We start from the raw sequence: 19,646 nt of genomic DNA, 5'->3' as shown, positions 1-19,646 counted from the left end.
TTTTAGTAAAATAGTAAATGGTTTTTAACAACAAATTAATTTACTTTGATAACAATTATTTAGATTGATGTTTAAATAAATACAATTTTCTTTTGTACCTAATAACTATAGGAAAGAGCACCAAAATCATAGTTAAAGGCAAGGAAAAATTATCTTAAGACTTCAAACACTGCTTGAGGTGAAAACAAAATAAAAAATATCCGAGTATTGTGGCACATGCCTATAATGTCAGTGACTTGATAGCCTGAGACAGAAGGCTTACATGTTTGAGGTCAGCCTAGCAATTAGTGAATTTCTTAGCAACTTTGTAAGACCCTGTCTGAAAATAAAATATTAAAAAAGAGCTCAGTGGTAAATGCCCTGGGTTATAATTCCCAGTAACTACAAAAACAAAACAAAATAATACAAAATAACCATAGTAAAAAAAAAAAAAAATATTTGCCAGGCATAGTGGCCCATACCTGTGATCCCAGCAGGTTGGGAGGCTGAGATAGGAGGATCATGAATTCAAAGCGAGCCTCAGCAATGGCAGGATGCTAACAACTCAGTGAGACCCTGTCTAAAATATAAAACAGGGCTAGGGATGTGGCTCAGTGGTCCAGTGCCCCTGAGTTCAATCCCTGGTATCAAAATAAAATAAAATAAAATAAAACAAAATAAAAATTTGTAGGGCTAGGGTTGGGGCTCAGTGGTAGAGGCACGTGTGAGGCAGGGGGTTTGACTGTCAGCACCACATCAAAATGAATGTATAAAATAAAGGTATAAAAAATTTGTAAAGACTGTTATGATTTTAATCCAAATGAGGTGCAAGATTATGAAACAGATACACTTAAATACAGTGTAATGAATTCAAATGAGAACATACAGATAAAAGTTTTTCGTTACTGGCAAATGAAATGTACAAACATAACTGATAATGCAATTATAATGCATAATTGTATGCATGTGTCCCAAACAGAATTACTATTTGGGACACATGCATACAAGTACATGAAGATTGTGTGTATATACACATAAAGTATAAGCATTCCAAGAAAAAATTTGGCATTTATTCTATCTTGATGAATATAAACATGATGAACTATTTATTTCCTTATATTTATTACAGAGTGAAAGGGCAGATGCTATTCTTAGCATTTAATTTTTTTTCTAAGATTTAAAATCATATATTATATTTTAGGAATTCAGGCAGTTGATTCTCTAAACATTTAAAAGATGTTGCTAGAGTCTAGAGAGCATACAAGTTGCACAAAGTGAGATCCTGTACAAAAGAAGCTTAGAGTTTGATAGAATAACAAACATCAATGCAAACGCCTAGATAACACACCACAAAATGATAAAACTTTTAATACCGAGGATTGAACTCAGGGGCACTCTACCACTGAGCCACGTCCTCAGCCCTATTTTGCATTTTATTTAGAGACAGGGTCTCACTGAGTTACTCAATGCCTCACTTTTGATGAGGCTGGCTTTGAATTCGTGATCACTCTGCTTCGGTCTCTTTTGACAAAACTCTTTTCCTTTATAATTTTTAAATTTGTTCTAATTAGTTATATGTGATAGTAGAATGCATTTATGCACTTTGATAAATCATACATAAATGGGGTATAATTTCTGATTGTACATATGCAGAATCACATCATACAGTCATATATGTACATAAGGTAATAATGTCTGTTTTATCCGATTAGCCTTCTTATCTCCATATCCCCTCACCTCCCTTCACTCTCCTCTACCTAAACTGACTATTCTTCCCTAGCATAGGCCCCTAACTCTCATTGATAGCACCCGCATATCAGAGAAAACATTTGGCCTTTGGTTTTCTGGGATTTTGTTAGCATGATATTCTCGAATTCCATCCATTTACCTGCAGGTGCCATAATTTCATTCTTCTTTAAAGCTGAGTAATATTCCATTGGGAAAAAAAATAAATACACCCACACACACATACCATGTTTTCTTTTTCCATTCATCTGTTGAAGGGCATCCTAGGTTGGTTCCACAGTTAGCTATTGTGACTTGAGCTGCTATAAACACTGACATGGCTGTGTCATTGCAGTATGATGATTTTAAGTCCTTTGGGTATAAACCGAGGAGTGGGATAGTTTGGTCAAATGGCGGTTCCATTTCAAGTTTTCTGAGGAGTCTCCATACTGCTTTCCAAAGTGGTTGAACCAATTTGCAGTCCCAACAACAATGTATGAGTGTACCTTTTCCCCCACATCCTCGCCAAAACATTTATTATTGCTTGTACTCTTGATGATTGCTATTCTGACTGGTAGTTTTGATTTGCATTTCTCTAACTGCTAGAGATGATGGACATTTTTTCATATGTTTGTTGATAGATTATATTTCTTCTTCTGTGAAGTGTCCACTGGTTCCTTAGCCCATTTATTGATTGGGTTATTTGTTCTTTTGGTGTTAAGTTTTTTGAGTTCTTTATATATCCTGAGATTAGTGCTCTAAGGGGCACGTGGTAAAGATTTTTTCCCATTCTGTAGGCTTTCTCATCACGTTATTGATTATTTCCTTTGCCAACAAGAAGCTTTTTAGTTTGAATCCATCCCATTTATTGATTCTTGATTTTACTTTTTGTACTTTAGGAGTCTTGTAAAGGAAGTCAGATCCTAGGCTGACATAGTGAAGATTTGGGCCTACTTTTTTTGATCCACTTTGAGTTGATTTTTGTGCAGGGTGAGAGACAGAGGTTTAATTTCATTTTCATTTTAAAATTCTTTTTTTGGATGGACACAATATCTTTATTTGTTTATTTTTATGTGGTGCTGGGGATTGAACCCAGTGCTTCACACATGGTAGGCAAGCACCCTACCATTGAGCCACAACCCCAGCCCTAATTTCATTTTCTTATATGTGGCTTTCCTTTTGTTCCAGTACCATTTATTAAATAGGCTCTTTTCTCCAGTGAATGCTTCTGGCATGTTTGTCTAGTAGGAGATAACTGTTTTTGTGTGGGTTTGTCTATGTTTCTACTATTCTATACCACTGGTCTACGTGTATGATAAAACTCTTAATACTACTTTCTACATCGAACCACTAAATTCTACAAAAACCAAAAGGAATGTAAAAATAATTGCAACTAAAAGAAACTAAGACTACTTTAACGTGAAGAATTTCAGATCTTGAATGAGGTTTGAAAGGATGTGGCAAGAGGAAAGACGGAAGGTATACTATGTAGAACAATCACCTAGGATGAAAACCAAGAGAAAAGGGAAGTGGAGAAGTGATCAGATATTGTAGCTTAAGGCCCGTTAATGGAGCTAAGACTAGAAAAATAGGCTACACTATATCCTTTACTATCACTGAAGTATTGGTTCCAAGAATCTTAGTAAATAAGAAATCATGAGGTTGAGGCAGGAGGATGACAAGTTTGAGGCCAGCTTCATTAACTCAGTGATGACTCTCAGCAACCTATCAAGAGTCTGTTGCAAAACAATAATAAGGAGCTGGAATTGAAACTTATTAGTAAAGTATTCAATTCTTAGTACCAACAAAAAGAAAAAGTTCAAGTTTATACCACACTGTACTTTAAATCTTTTTTTTTTTGGTACCAGCGATTGAAACAAGAGAACTTAACCATACTTTATTTTAGAGACAGGGTCTCACTGAGGTGCTTAGGGCCTCACTAAATTGCTGTGCCTGGCTTTGAACTTGTGATCCTCCTGCCTCAGGCTCCTAAACCACTGGGATTACAGGCATGCACCACCATGCCTGGCTAAATCTTTTTAGAGTATACTTGTACTTATTAAAAGAAAAAAGCTTATAGTGAAACAACATGCCATGTTATGCTGGCAGCTGCCACATACATCTCATGTTGAACTACTGTATCTTGGTTCCATCACTTTCTTTTACGCTTGACTTGATCTCATGATGTTATGTTTTTCTTGATCCTATGGACAAAAGACTATACCTTATAGTCTACTTGTATATAGCATCCAAGATTATGTATATACATCCTATGAGGTTCACAAAAGAAAATGTACAATGTATAATGATGCATGCTGCTATTAAGGCCATGCATGGTTGCACAACAATGTAATGTATTTTTATTTTATTGCTATTGATGCTGGACTTGTACATATTAGGCCTTATTTTAAATTTTTAGATTAAATCTCCTCAAGTTTCTCAGTCTGGCCTTAAACTTGGCAATCTTCCTGCCTTAATCTCCCAAACAAGTGGGATTACAGACATGTACCACCATGGCCTAATTCTGGTTTTGCCAAAAATAACCTGTATGTTTTCAGCAAATCAGTTACCATCTCATTGGCTTCAGTTTTCCCATCTATCAAAAATGAAGGATTAGATGTAGAAGAATCGAGGCCATTTCCAGTACTAAAATTTTCATATTGTGATTTTCCTTTAAGACAAGCATAGGAAATTATGTTAGTCAGCTTTCTCATGTGAAAAAAAATACCTGAAATAAGTAATTTATAAGGAGGAAAGATTTACTTTGGTCCAGTTTCAGAGGTTTTAGTCCAAGGTCACTTTTGGCCCTGTTGTTTTTGGCCTGTGATGGCATAGTATATAATGGTAGGAACATGTGGTGAAGACCTGGTTTAAATCATGGTAGTCAGGAAGTGGAGAACAAGGGTCTAGGGTTTCAATAATGATTTCCTCATCTCCCAAAGGCTGGTAACCAAGCCTTATCACAAGAGCATTTATGACACAATTTTGAAAATTCTAGTACACAAATTAGCACATTATCAATCACAAAAGTGAAGTTCATACAAATCTAAGGGTGTTCAAGATCATATGACAAAAACTACAGAACTCTGACAAAATATATCAAAGAATTGGGAGTTGGGGATGTAGCTCAGTGGTAGACTGCTTGCCTAGCATGTGTGAGGCACTGAGTTCCCCCCATCCCCAGCATCATTTGATTTGTTAAAAAACAAACAAACAAACAACAACAACGACAAAACTAAATAAGTGGGAAGATGTGATGTATTTGATCTTTGTTCATTTGTTCCAGCTTCCTGGCATATGTACAACTCCTAAAACCCAGAGAATCACCAAAGGGATGAGTGTTTCTTATATATGGTACAGAGATGACTGTTAGCTGGCAGCCCCTAGGTAGCTTTAGGATGAGGTCACAGAAAAGACCAAGATATGCTTAGTGTGTTGCGACTTTTAGTCTACCCACTCCATCTTCAGGGTTGGGACAGGTCAGGTTAAATTGATCATCAATGGCCCATGATTTAATTAATTATGCCAATGTAATGAAGTCTTCAAAAATCACAAAACAACTAAATCTGGAGAGCTTCTACACAGAGGTTATGGGAACGTGACACATTCTAAAATGGCATGAAGATTCTGTGCCTTTTTCCAAATACATGTCTCATTTCACCTAGGGCCTTTGCATATCTCTTATAACATGGTAAATATGAGTGGTTTCCCGAGTTTTTTGAGTCATGCTAGCCAATTAAATAGGACCCAAGGAGGGAACTGTGGGAAACCTGATTAATAGTCAGTTTGTCAGAAGTCTACACTTATATCTGGAGCTTGTAATTAGCAGCTCAAATTGTGTGTGTGTGTGTGTGTGTGTGTGGAAGAGTGGGGGATAGGGGTTGGGGTTGGCTGAAATTCTCACTCGGTGGAACTGGAATCTATTTCCTGGTAGACAGTGTCAGAAATGAATTAAATTTGAGGGTACCCATCAGGTAACCAGTGAGATTTCTGGGTAGGGAGAAATCCCCATGCATTTAGTTGACAGATGTCACAAAGATAGTCTGCATTGTGAAAATATAGTAAGAGGGCTGGGATTGTGGCTCAGAGGTAGAGTGCTTGTCTAGCATATGTGAGGCACTGGGTTTGATCCTCAGTACCACATAAATATAAAATAAAGATATTGTGTCCACCTATAACTAAAAAAGGAAAAAAAATATAGTAAGAGAAAGTAAGTTTGTTTAGTGACATCCTTAGAAGACAAACCCCTTGTTCATGGATAGAGATAATCAGTATCAGAGCACTTGCCTCGCATGTGCAAGGCCCTGGGTTTGATCCTCAGCACCACAAAAATAAACAAAATAAAGATATTGTGTTCAACTATAACTAAAAAATAAATATTAAAAAAATTTATATTTATACAGAGACGCAAATATCCAGAAAAGCTAACAAATCTCATAAAAATGGGCAAAGGAACTGAACAGATAGCTCAACAAAGACAGAACAGGGCATCATAAAGGCTTGTAATTTCACAGGAGGTTCAAAACATTGAAGCAAGCCTTAACAATTTAGGAGATCATGTCTCAAAAAGTAAAAAGGGTTGGGGATATAGCTCAGTGGTAAAGTGCCCCTGTGTTCAATCCCTAGTACCACAAAGAAGAAAATGAAGCGAAAAATTACAACAGAAACCAACAACAAAAAAAGATGATGACACAGATAGCAAGCAACAAGGATACAATGAATCAGAATCATGAGATGCACTACACAGCTACCAATGGGGCCAAAACCAAAACACTGACAACACAAGAAATGCTAGTGAGGTTTGTAGAACAATAGAAATTTTCACCAATTGCTGTTGGGAATGCAAAATGGTAGAGTCTCTTTGGAAAACAGTTTAGTGGATTTTTTTTTTTTTAAAAACAAAACTAAACATACTACTACTTATCTGATCCTGCCATGTACTTCTTGATCTTTACCAAAGTGAAATGAAAACCTACCATCCACACAAAATCCATGCATGTATATTTGTAGCAGGTTTCATTCCCAACTGTCAAAACATGGATGCAACCAAGATGTCCTTCAGTAGGTGAAGGATAAACTGTGGCATATCTAGATAATGAAATATTCGGCAATTTAAAAAAAAATAAGAGCTATCAAGCCTTATAAGACATGGAGGAAACTTAAATACATATTGCTAGGTAAAAGAAGCCATTCTGAAAAGGCTACATACTATGATCCCAACCATATGACATTCTAGAATAGGCAACATTATGGAGACACGCAATGTTAAGGATCAGTGGCTGCCAGGGTAGAGATGACAAGGCAGAAGATATATAAGGGCAGTAAAACTCTTTTGTATGATACTACAGTGGTAGAAATATGTCATTAATACATTTGTCAAACCCCCCCAGAATATACAACTCCAAGAGTAAATCCTAGTTGAAACAATGGAGTTTGGGTGATTATGATATAGGTTTATGAATTTTAACAAATGTTAATACTGTAACATGGTGAGGAATGTCTATAATGAGGAGACTGTTCATGTGTCAGAAAAGCAGGTATAAACAAACTCCCATTCAGCTTTTCTTTGAATCTAAAATTACACTAAAAAATCATCCATTAATTAAAGTACACAAATCTACATTGCATACAGAAAATGGTGTGAGACTCAGTATTCATCCCAGTCTACACCATTGCATTTAAACTGGATTTGTAGTCTGAGATATGTCTGAAGTATTTCAGAGAAAAACGAACCATGTTCTGGTTCTAAATTATGTGTAAGAAAGGAATTCTCATGAAATAACCCTAAGTCTCTGAGACATCACAATTTAGTAGTAAAACAACAGTGGTATGATGTCTAAGCGCTGATGGTTATGGCAATGATTATATCAACAGTTTTGGCAAGTTTCAATGAATCCTGTAACTTTTTTGTTTTTACCTGTTTTACCATCCTTATAGACTAAAAGAATATTAAAGCACTTAGAAAATTTAAAATGATGTATCAAATATAAGATGATACCATGATTTTATTATGAAAATACATATAATCCTTAGGATATGACAACTGCATAAACATTACTTAATGATTACATATTATATAATGACATATTATTCTTATAAGGATTACATGTTTCCATATGTACATATGATTGCCATGAATATAAAGAGTATTCTGTAAGCTTTAAAATCACAGCATCACAGGATGAGGCTCAGTGTTAAAGAGTGTTTGCCTAGCATGTAGGAGGTATGATCAATCCCCAGAACTGCCAAAAACAAAACAAAACAACAACAAAAAAAGCATCAATGAGTCCAGGACCTAACTTTCACTCCCTATGATCTCCCTTTAGTTACTTTTCATTTTAATATAAAGAATTTTCATGATCTTAAAATTTCCAACATTCTTCCGTGGGTGTCATATCTTAGTTCATAACATTTCTTTTATTCTATAATACCAAAAAAGGCATGCTGCTTCCTAAATGGGTCTCTAATTTCTATTATCTCCTCATCTAATTAATCTTTTAAACTGACAATGTGGTTTTTATCTTGATTAATTTTTGATTGAATCACATTCTCCCTTGATAGCCTGCCAGAGCAGAGGACTTTTCGACTTTTCTTGTAGTAAAAACCATTCTGTATTTTATTTAAATATTTGATAAATATCATTATACAAGTGTCAAGACATATTGCATGTACAATACCAAGTGTGAACCCTAATGTAAACTATGGACTTTAGATGATAATGATGTATTAGTGTAAGTAGACTGATTGATTGACTTTTTGGTAATGCGGATTTAACCCAGGGTACTTTACCACTGAGCACATCCCCATTCCTTATGTATGTATATTGAGACAAGGTTTTGTTAATTGCTTAGGGAGTCACTAAATTGCTGTGGCTGGCTTTGCACTTGCAATGCTTCTGTGGATCTCAGTCTCCTGAGTCCCTGGAATCAAAGGTGTGTGACAACACCCAGCTAAGTGCACTGACTATAATAAAAATGTTGTGTTATAATACTGAGTACACATGTGTAAGGAGAGAGAACATAAGGAAACTCTTCTTTCTACTTAATTTTGCTATTAATCTACAATTGCTCTAAAAATTAAGTTTATTAAACATATTGGTACCAATAGGAAACAGCAGCTCACAAAAATGCACAAACAAACAACAACAAAAGAACAGGCTCCACAGTTTTTAACAATGCATACAGAAAGTTGGGCATGGTGGTGTGCACTTTTAATTCCAGCTATTCAGCAGGCTGAGGCAAGACAAGTTCAAGGCCAGGTGTGGCAACTTAGTGAGACCCTGAGTCAAAAATAAAAACTAAAGGGCTGGGAATACAGCTCAGTTGGTAGAGTGCTTGTCTTGCATGCATAAGACCCTGAGTTCCATCCACAGCACCACAGGTGGAAAAAAAAAAAGGCACAGGGTCAGGTGTGGTGGCACATGCCTATAATCCCAGCAATTTGAAAAGTTGAGGTAGAAGGATTTCAAGTACACAATTAGTGAAACCCTGTCTCAAAATAAATTTAAAAAAGAGCAAAGGATGTGGCTCAGTGGTTGAGTGCTCCTGGGTTTAATCCCTGATACAAGAAAAAGAATATAAAATACTCCAGAATAAGCCATTTTCTCCCCTAATTATTTCTGCAAGACAAAGAGCTACTTGTCACATAAATACAGTAATATTTCACTTTGATAATGCGATCTTTGTTTGATTAGACATTTATAAACATTAATGTGGTGGATGATCCTAATCTTTTGATGCACAGTATGATTCCCTGGGGATTAAACCCAGGCATTACACATGTAAAACAAATATTCTACCACTGAGCTATATCCTCAACCCCATTATTTTCTAACATTACCGTTTTTAATTTTTTTGTTTTTTATTGATTTTGTGGTGATGGATGTCAAACTCAAGGACTTCACCCATGTTATACAAGCATTCTAGTATAGAAGTACCTCCCTATCCATACAGTGTGATTTTTGGGGGGAGTGGGTACCAGGGATTAAATTTAGCGGCACTCGACCACTGAGCCATATCCCCAGACCTATTTTGTATTTTATTTAGAGATAGGGTCTCACTGAGTTGCTTAGCACTTCATTTTTGCTGAGGCTGGCTATGACCTTGGAATTCTCCTGCTTCAGCCTCCCAAGTGGCTGGGATTATAGGTGTGCACCACCATGCCTGGCCCTATAGTAAGATATTTATTAGTATTTTACTTGTCATTTTAAAAGAATTAAGAAAAAGAACAGAAATAAAACTTAAACTTTAGTAGAAAGCTTGTTAAACATACTTTAGCTTTTCTATATCTAGAATAATTTGCTTTAAAATTATGACTTATTAGATGTATTGCAAAGTGTATTTCTATTTTCTCATTAGTACTGAGAGAATCCTGATTTCTTTCTTTTTTTAGTACCAGGGAGTGAACATTAGGGGTATTTAACCACGGAGCCATATCCCCAGCCCATTTTATTTTTTATTTCAAGGCAGAGTCTTGCTAAGATGCTTAGGGCCTTTTTAAACTTCTGAGGCTGGCCTCAAATTTTGCCTCAGTCTCACAAAACACTGGGATTAGAGGCGTATGCCATCATGGCCAATTTTCCTTTTTATAGTACTGGGGATTTAATCCAGGGGTGCTTTACTACTGAGCTACATTCCCAATCCTTCTTCTTTTTCATTTTGAGATAGGGTCTTGCTAAGTTGCTTACAGCCTTGCTAAATTGTTGATGCTGGTCTTGAACTTGTGATTCTCTGGCTTCAACGTCCCAAACTGCTGGTATTACAGGCCTGTGCCACTGTGCCTGGCTATAAAGCTAATACATTACAGAAACCCTGAGTTGTGAGCTGTTCCAATATATGCAAAATCTTTGCATTCCATTATGTACCTTTTTACATGCTGTTCTGATTGTAATAGCCTTTTGTGCCTGTCAAACTGCTATCAAACTCCCCAAATCTAACAATTATATGAACTACTACCCCTTTTTAATTTTGCGCTGGTGACTGAATCCTGGGGTGCTTAACCACTGAACCACATCTCCACCCTTTTATTTTGAGTTGAGTCTCGATAAGTCACTTAAGGTCTTGCCAAGGCTGGCTTTGAATCTGTGATTCTCCCACTTTAGCCTACCAAGTTGCTGGGATTATAGGCGTTTGCCAATGTGCCTGGCTGTATGGACGACTTCTTACTAAATTATACAATGGAAATCTCTTTGGTGCTTTGTCATGGGCATATGAAATTGTTCAAACTAAGGAGAGAGCATTTTTTATTCTGGCAAAACTGGTTGAAAATAAAGTAGTTCACTCTTAATATCATTTTAGTTTAAATGGCATTTTAGTGCCATTTTCTTTATTGTTAATTAACAAAAAAGGCACCATTAGAGCTGGGTGTGTTGGCACATACCCATTATCCCTACTATTTGAGAACCAAGGCAGGAAGATTATAAGTATGAAGCTAGCCCAGGCAACTTACTTGGACCAAATTTCAAAAAAATTAAAAGGTTTGGGATTTCATTCAGGATTAAGAATGTTTTTTGAGTTCAAACCCCAATACCAGAAAATAGAACAAATCAAAAAGTAAAAAAAAAAAAAAAAAAAAAAAATTCATCATTAGATTCAAACTACAGGAACATAATCTAAAAAGGTAGAGAGAATATAAAGATCAGGGAAAATAAACCCTGTACAACGTAGTACAGCATAATGAGTACAGTGAACTATTAAGGTATTTAAGATAAGACTGATATTTGCAATACATTAATATTATTTTTTGATTGACAAAGGGTCTTTTTCAAACATGAGAGAATAACAGGTATTTTAAAGGATGCCAGCTGACAGTTACTACTACTTACTCTGTAGTTTTGTAAACGTCAGAATACAGCCCTGCTTTCTGATACTTCTTCTTTGGGGGACGTGGGGCCTTCTTTTCCCTTGGGATGAGAGAGAGCACAGGCTGCAAGGTACTTTCAGGTTCAGGAGGTTTGATTAGGGTTTCAGGAGGACTGGGAATCTCTACTGGTGCTTCTGTAAAGCTAGAAAGAGAAGTTTAAAGATGACTTTATTGTGAAAAAGAAATCTTCTGCAAAGGACTATTTAAAAAAACAATCGTAACAATTTTTTAAAAGGAGATGGGGACATCCTCATCTGGCCACATTAGAATGAATGACACCACATTTAACTTTCTGACAAAAGCTAACAGAAATAAGGTAAACTACCAGAAATACAGAGGAAAAATTATGAAAGTTATTAAACACTGGATAACAGTGTTACCCTATGATCCCTGAGAAAATGGGGGCGGGGAAAAGTGAGTCATATAATCATCTTGCTTTTCTAAGAATGACTACGCAGGAATAGGCCAAGCACAGAATGGTCAAATAGATGAGTTGAACAGAGACAAATACTAGTATGGAGAGAATAAGGTAGCTGGAATTTTGAAGCTAGAGAAAATAACTCCAGAAATTATTATATTGCTATATACTAAAGTGTCCATGCAAAGGACAAAATTCAATGTGGCTGAACAAAGGATTCAGAGAATTATAAGCTGAATAATAGAGTTCACATATGTTGACAGATACTTAAATTCTATAGGCAGAATGGAAAGACATAGTCTAATACTCAAGGCTTTCAATAGAGATTCTAGTAGGCAATGTTAACAACTATAGTAGAAATTCATTATTCCTGGAATAAAGATCAGTCGTAACAAAGTTTAAAAACGAATTTCAAAATGAAAGTTAGTCCACAACCAATTTAGCTGTCTCTCAAGAACCCAGTGAGCTATATCTGCAGCACATGGCTCTCAAAATAAAGGAAAACCAACAAAACCCAGACATATTAAATAATATGATATTCATAATAGAAATAAAAAATTTCTAACACATGCTAAAATGTAGGAAAATGAAACGTGGGGGGGGAAATAATCCATCAGAAATCAGAGGGAAAAAACCCTTTAAATTCAATTACAAGTATGATTAAGAATTTAGAGGAAAATTTGATCACGAGCATCATAATGGGGGGGGGATATGGAATACATTAAAGAGGAGAGAGATGGAATACATTAAAAAATTGAACACTGAGAATTGGAAAATTCAGACTAAAATGAAAAAACTGAGTCTAGAGTGATTAACAGCAAAGTAAACATTATAGAAAAAAATATCAGTGAACTTGAGGACACAACAGAAAAAACCCACACTGATACAGAGATAAATTAAAAGGGTGCAAAAAAAAAAAAAAATAGAATCAACAATCTAGGGGACAACATAAAGCAACTGGAATCGTGGAATGAATCCTAGAGAAAACTAGGACTAGAAACCTAAACTACTGAAATAAAACATACAAAGAAATAATTAAGGAAAAAACAATAAAATCTGAACACACAAGGTTGAAACATTCAAAGTAAACAAGTACACAATAAAAAATAATGAGTCTGGCTAAAAAAATTTCCCAATTTGATAAAAAATATAAACAAAGTTCAAAACAAGCAAGATAGAAAACAAATGAAAAAATAAGGCATATAATGATAAACTTACTGAAAACTAGTGATAAAAAAGTTGGTGGAGGACACTATTATAAAAAGAGATATAAAAAGAATAAACCATCTTATGTCTGAAACAATGAAGCTAGAAGGTGGTCGTGGGGGGGAGCCTGATAAAAAGAATTCCAAATTGAGCAAAAACATCTTATGAAAAATGAAAGGAAATTCTGGTTGAAAGAAAAATAAATAGATATACTACCACTTATCATTCAGTAGAAATCACATACAAAATACACATAAGCAAAAAGACTAATATAACATGGGGACCTAAGCAATGACACAGCAGGAAGTTTTCTAGATTTTTTTCCTGACTCTTACATAAAAGACAAAAAGAAAAAAAAGATTGGAATGGATAAAGTCACAAACTAACTCTTCTCACATCTCACACAATTGTCTGTATAGAAAAACCCAAGGAATCCACAAAATCAGAAACTAGAATTTAATTAGTTTAGCAGTTACAAAATGCAGTATCAAATTCAATTTCCTTCCTTTTTACTGGGGATTGAATCTCCAGTCCTTTTTAAATTTTTGTTTATTTGTTTGTTTGTTTTTTCCTGGTACCCAGGGGCACTTAATCCCTTTCTTTTTTTTCCCCTTTTTTCTTTCTTTCTTTTTTTTTTTTGTGGTGGGGATTGAACCCAGGGCCTTGTACATATGAGGCAAGCACTCTACCAACTGAGCTATAGCCCCAGCCCCCCAGGTCTTTTATATTTATTTTGAGATAGGTTTTGCTAAGTGGCTTAGGGACTCCTTAAAATTGCTGAGGCTGGCTTTGAATTCTCCATCCTCTGGCCTCAGCCTCCAGAGCTGCTGGGATTACAGATGTGTGCCATCATGCCTGGTTTTTTTTTGGGGGGTATAGGGGGAAGGGGTGGTGTTGCCAGGGATTGAACTCAGGGGGATCAATCTTCCACTGAGCCAGGTCCCCAGTCCTATTTTTCCTCTCCCTGTGGTGCTGGGAATTGAACCCAGGGCCTTGTGAATGCAAGGCAAGCACTCTACCAACTAAGCCATATCCCTCACCCCCCAACCCCGCCCTATTTTATATTTTATTTAGAGGCAGGGTTTCACTGAGTTGCTTAGTCCTTGCCTTTGCTGAGGTTGGCTTAACCTCTGGAGATGCTGGGGTTGCGCCACTGTGCTCAACTTTTCATTTTGAGAGAGGTTCCTGCTAACTTTCTTAGGGGCTCAAAGAAGCAAGATAACCAAAAATTTAAATGGAAGTAAACACTAGAAAAAATTTGGAGTACTCATCTGAGTTCAAGAGTTCGTATAGAAGCTGGACATGGTAGCACATGCCTGTAATCTCAGCTACTGACTTTGGAGGCTGAGAAAGAAAGACAGCAAGCTCAAGATCAGCTTCAGCAACTAGCAGGTCCCTAAAGCAACTTGTGAGACCCTCTCTTAAAATAGAAAATAGGGGATGTTGCTCACATGGTAAAGTGTCTCTGGGTTAAACCCTTAGTACCAAAAATAAAATTGTAAAAGCCCTAGGGAAGGGTGGTGTTTTAAAATTCACCTATTTCTTTTCAGAAACATGATTTGATTATAATTTTTTTTTTCTGAGCACAGAGCAAGGTTCATAACTATTAAATTATTCCTCTGTATTGTGGTTTGTTAGCATTAACAATACTTACCAAAATCTTTATCGTAGCACATGAGGCTTTTGGCATAATCTGGCCGTTAACTAGATTCATTTTAGACCATTCTTTTTGTTTTACTCTGTTTTGGCCAAAACAATAACAACAAAACCCCCAACAAAACAAAAAATCCAAACCAAACAACAAGAAAACTACTTGAATTCACTTCCTTAAAATATTCACCCTAAAATGTTAGCCCTGGACTTATTAATTTAAATAACAGATATTCAGATTTTTAGCTTATGTCACCATTTTCTCAGGGAAACTAGGCCAATTGACTGTATCATTTACATTCATAATTCCAAGTAATCCTTCTTTAAGGCTGTGAACTATAAAATCCACAAACATAGGCAAAGTATTTATATTTGTTCATCACTGTATCCAACCCCAAGCACATACAATAATCTTTAAATAAAAAATTACAGAATTAATAAATGAACAAATACCTATGATTTAACAAGAACACATAGGCTTCAATGAAAAGTAAAAAAAAAAAAAAAAAAAAAGTTTGCTGTCTCTAGGAATTCACTATGTGATATTCTTTCCTATATAATCAAGGGCAGAAATTATATCTTTCCCTTCATAATCATCTTGAGTACCAGAACACAATTTGTGGAAATATGTGTGTGTGTTTAATGTCACTGATTATGATACCAGAATTTCCTGCAACAAAAGGTTAATCTGAACTAAAACGGATTCTTTGAATCTTATTTTTAAGGTGAATCTTCCTAAAGCGAAAGGTCACAATGTCTCTAACTACTTTGAAGGCAGAAATCATTCTACTCATAGGTGTTTTAAAGTTTCAGTAATTGAGATAGTATTATAGTGATATCAGAAAAGACTCAGAACAAAATTTTTCTAAGACTCCTCTCACTTAACTTTCCTATGTACATACATAAATACACTACAGTGAATTTCCACATCATGTACAACTACGAGACTGGGATCGTAATTAGAATAAGATGTACTCCTTGTTTGTATAAATATGTCAAAATATACTTTACTGTCATGAGTAACTAAAGAGAACAAATAAAAAAAGAAAGAAGAAAAAAAAGATTCAAATCTAGAAAAAAATTGTATGACAAAGTTATAGCAAATAAGGAAAGGATAAATTCATCAATAAATGATGGTAGGAGTACCATTTAAATATCTGAGAAGATAATTAAATCTCTAAGTCATATCTAACACAAAGTAAATTTCATCTGAGGTTCAAAAGCTAAATATTAAAAAGAGAAGACATAGCCCATTCAAAGAAAATAATTAAGTAAATTATGAAATGATCTTACCATGGACTAAGGTCATTCTAAATGTACTTATTATAAAAGATCTCTTAAGTTATAATAGGCATAACTCAGTAGTAGAGTGCTTGCCTAGCATCCATGAGGCTCCGAGTTCAATCCCAGTAAGTTGGGGAAAAAAGTTAAAGTTATAAAAAATGAATGTTTAGTTTATTACCATTTATATTAAATAACAGTTTTGCAGGTGTACATATTCTGTAAACGCACAGTACAAGGTAGAGAAGGATATACATGTATTAAATGAGACTTTATTATTTTTTTTGAAAAAAACTTGTTGGTGCTAGGGATTGATCCCAGGGGCATTTAGCCACTGAGTCACATTCCCACCCTTTTTGTTTTTTTATTTTGAGACAGGGTTTTGCTAAGTTGCCAAGGGCCTTGCTAAGTTTCGAAGGCTGGCTTTGAACGTGTATTCTTTATACCTCATCCTCCCAAGTCACTGGGATTATAAAACATGCGCCACTGTACCTAGCTGACACTTTACTTTTGAATGAGTAAACTATTAGTTTTCACTGAATTACCAGCATGTTCTTGGGGGGGAAAAAAAAAATCACACACACATTCTCTAGGAGGGGAAAAAAAAAAAAAAGATGATGATTGCGATGGTGCACACCTATAGTCCAAGCTGAGGGAGGGAGAGAGGATCACTTGAGCCCTTGAGAGATAAGCATGGGCAACATAGGGAGAAAATAAAATATTTTGTCAAGATGTATGCATAGAGAATGGCCAAAACAAAACAAAACAAAAAAAACCTCTCTAAACATGATTCATTCATGCAGAAGACAGAGAATATAAATAAGAATTAAACACTGGGGATGTAGAAGTAGTAAAGTAGTAGAGCATTTACATGGCATCTGTAAAGTCCGGGATTTCGTTTATAGCAACTCACATACCATGCTATTACCACACAAATATACGTATTTATGTTACATTACATTAAAAAGCCACTTAAAAATGGTGAATGTTGTATCGATTCATTTAAAAATGTGAAATAATCAATGCCAAAACCAATGTTTTTACAAACTATTTTCTTCTAAGATTTTATTGTTGTGTTTTTTTTAGGTCTTAAATTTAGATCTTTGATCTATCTTGAGTTAAACTTCACATATGGTGGTAAACATCTAATTTCATTATTTTACATTTGGATTTCCAGTTTTTCTTGCATCATTTACTGAAAAACCTGTCTTTTCCCCACTGAGCAGTTTTGACATCTCTGTCAAAAATCATTTGACCATATATGCAAAAACTTATTTCTGTGCTCTCGTCTATTTCATTGGTCTAGACTATGTCTATATTATATTCTAGCACCACAATTGATTACCATATCTTTGTAGCAAATACAGATAGGTTGGACTTTGGAAATATCAGAAAATTTTGTACACTGAAAACCAGTATCATTATAGTAAAAAGACATAAAATGGCAACCAAGACAGAATGTGGAAATATTACAAAACATATATCTAATAAGAAAAAAATATCCAGAATATTGAGAAATTTAAAACTCAATAATAAAAAACAACCTAATTAAAAAATTTGCACAAAAGAATAAGCACAAAATGTTCAACAATATTAATAGAGAAATGCAAACATAAAATTCATTGAGATACTATCATATACCCATTAGGACAGCCACTATCAAAAAGCCAGAAAATAAGTATCTGTAAAGATGTGAGGTAACTGAAATACACTGTTGGGAGGAATGAACAATAGTATGATGCTATGGAAAATAGTATGGCAGTTCTTCAAAAAACTGAAAATACAATTATCATAAAGGACTGTATGCAGGGTCTCAAATAGATCTTTTGTTCATCAAACATTTTCACAGTAGTATTACATTATATAAACTTGGGTTGGTCAACCCATGGTGCTGGCCAAAGGGGAGAAGATGAAGTTTTTATTTAATGGATACAGATTGACTTTTGCGTGAATGAATGAAAAGAGTTAGAGATGGATAGTGGTAAAGATTACATAATACTATGAATGTATTTAACACTACCAAAATGCAAACTTTATCAGACAATACATGAGTCACTAGGTTCAATCCTCAGCATATAAAACCAATCCAAAACAAAAACAACCGAAACATCAAATGTACGTTCAGGAAAATAATAAAGGATCTGTTGGGATATACAACAAAAGGATTATGTTTGGTGATTTCTGCTTTCTGCTCTATATCTTTTGGTAAAAAGTAAAGTATATAAAAAGGATACTATGAAGAAAGTAAAATTAACATGCTGGAAGATTTAAAAATAGATTATTGGACAAAAAGTTGAGAGCACATAGAAGATAGCATAATATAACAGTGTGATACAAGAGCAGGTCTTACACAGTAAAAAGAAATATTTCAAAATTACCAGAATAACACACTCATGTAGGTACATTAGATTTTTACAATGCAAGTTTGCTCTACTTATAATACTTTAAATAAAGTTACCTTTTATTATTATCTTGCTCTTCTTCCTCTGGTAATGGCTTCTGCTTTTTCCGGGTCGGTTCTTCCAACAGCCAGTTTTTCCTCTTTAATCCCTTCTTATGTTCTGCATTCAGATTTACACTCTGAACAACAGCCTCAATAACATCGGTGACTGTATCAGGACTGAGATGCAATGCTAATCCTTCTTCACCTTCATTCAATTCTGGGCTGACAAACTGGGCAGCCTGGAATGCTTGCATTGATACCACAGCCTGGAGGGGACACTTCCGAGGTCGGCCTGGTCTGCGTTTCACAAAGTTATTCCCTGTCCTGGCCTGCCTTTGAAGTTTTTTGGCTTTTAAAATTTTATTGACATGGTCCAAGTTTTTCTTGGTGGCCAAGATTTTGTCATAATTGCACATTTTCCGAGCTTGGCGCTGCATAGCTTCTACTACACTTCTCTTGATATGATGAGGGGAACAGGTGCTTGTTGTCAACTTCTCAGAAAGGAGTGAGATGCTGTTACTGCAAGAGTCACTTGGGACTGCAGGCACTAGAAGACTATCTGATTTTCCCACGGTTCGTTCCTTGCTATGGATATGGCCTGGACTGGAGGAAGGTGGTACAGAAGCAGTTGCAATTACAGCATCAATATTTTTTTCCATGGGCTCTTGGTCCTCATGTTGTACCATCCGCTGTAGCAGACTATCCACAGAGTCATCCACTGGAGCAACCAATCTTGGACTTCGGGATGGAACTCCATTTACTAAAAAACACAACAAATCACACAGACAAAAGTCTAAACTTATTACACTGATATTAGACAAGTAACAGTGCTTTCATCTTCCAAGAATAAACATGGTAATACCACATGAATTTATATTTCACAGCTAAGTTTATTTTCTTGATTCAAATAAGCATATTAAAATAAAAATTATAGCCAGGTGTGGTGATGCATGCCTGCAATTCTATTGACTCAGTAGGCTGACGCATTAGGATCAAATGTTCAAGGACAACCTCAGCAACTTACCAAAGCCCTAAGCAACTCAGTGAGACAGTCTCAAAATAAAAAAATAAAACGGCCAGGAA

General features: G+C 35.4%; 1 protein-coding gene across 4 annotated transcripts in view; it reads right to left on the bottom strand.

Annotated features, from left to right (window-relative positions):
- Ash1l (ASH1 like histone lysine methyltransferase) overlaps positions 1–19,646 on the bottom strand; it is a 176,492-nt gene that overhangs the window by 65,462 nt on the left and 91,384 nt on the right. For 3 of the 4 annotated variants that reach the window (XM_071618365.1, XM_027920755.2, XM_071618366.1), the window contains 2 exons: positions 18,579–19,323; positions 11,528–11,707 (listed from right to left, as the gene is read on the bottom strand). In XM_071618365.1, coding sequence (XP_071474466.1) covers positions 11,528–11,707; positions 18,579–19,323 — 925 coding nt within the window. The remainder of the gene's footprint in view (positions 1–11,527; positions 11,708–18,578; positions 19,324–19,646) is intronic. The other variant, XM_071618367.1, reaches the window with a different exon arrangement.

The sequence above is a fragment of the Marmota flaviventris genome, chromosome 10, assembly GCF_047511675.1.
Source record: "Marmota flaviventris isolate mMarFla1 chromosome 10, mMarFla1.hap1, whole genome shotgun sequence".
NCBI classification, from domain to species: Eukaryota; Metazoa; Chordata; class Mammalia; order Rodentia; family Sciuridae; genus Marmota; species Marmota flaviventris.
Note: the sequence above shows the minus strand (reverse complement) of the source record. Positions and strands in the feature narration are given on the sequence as shown.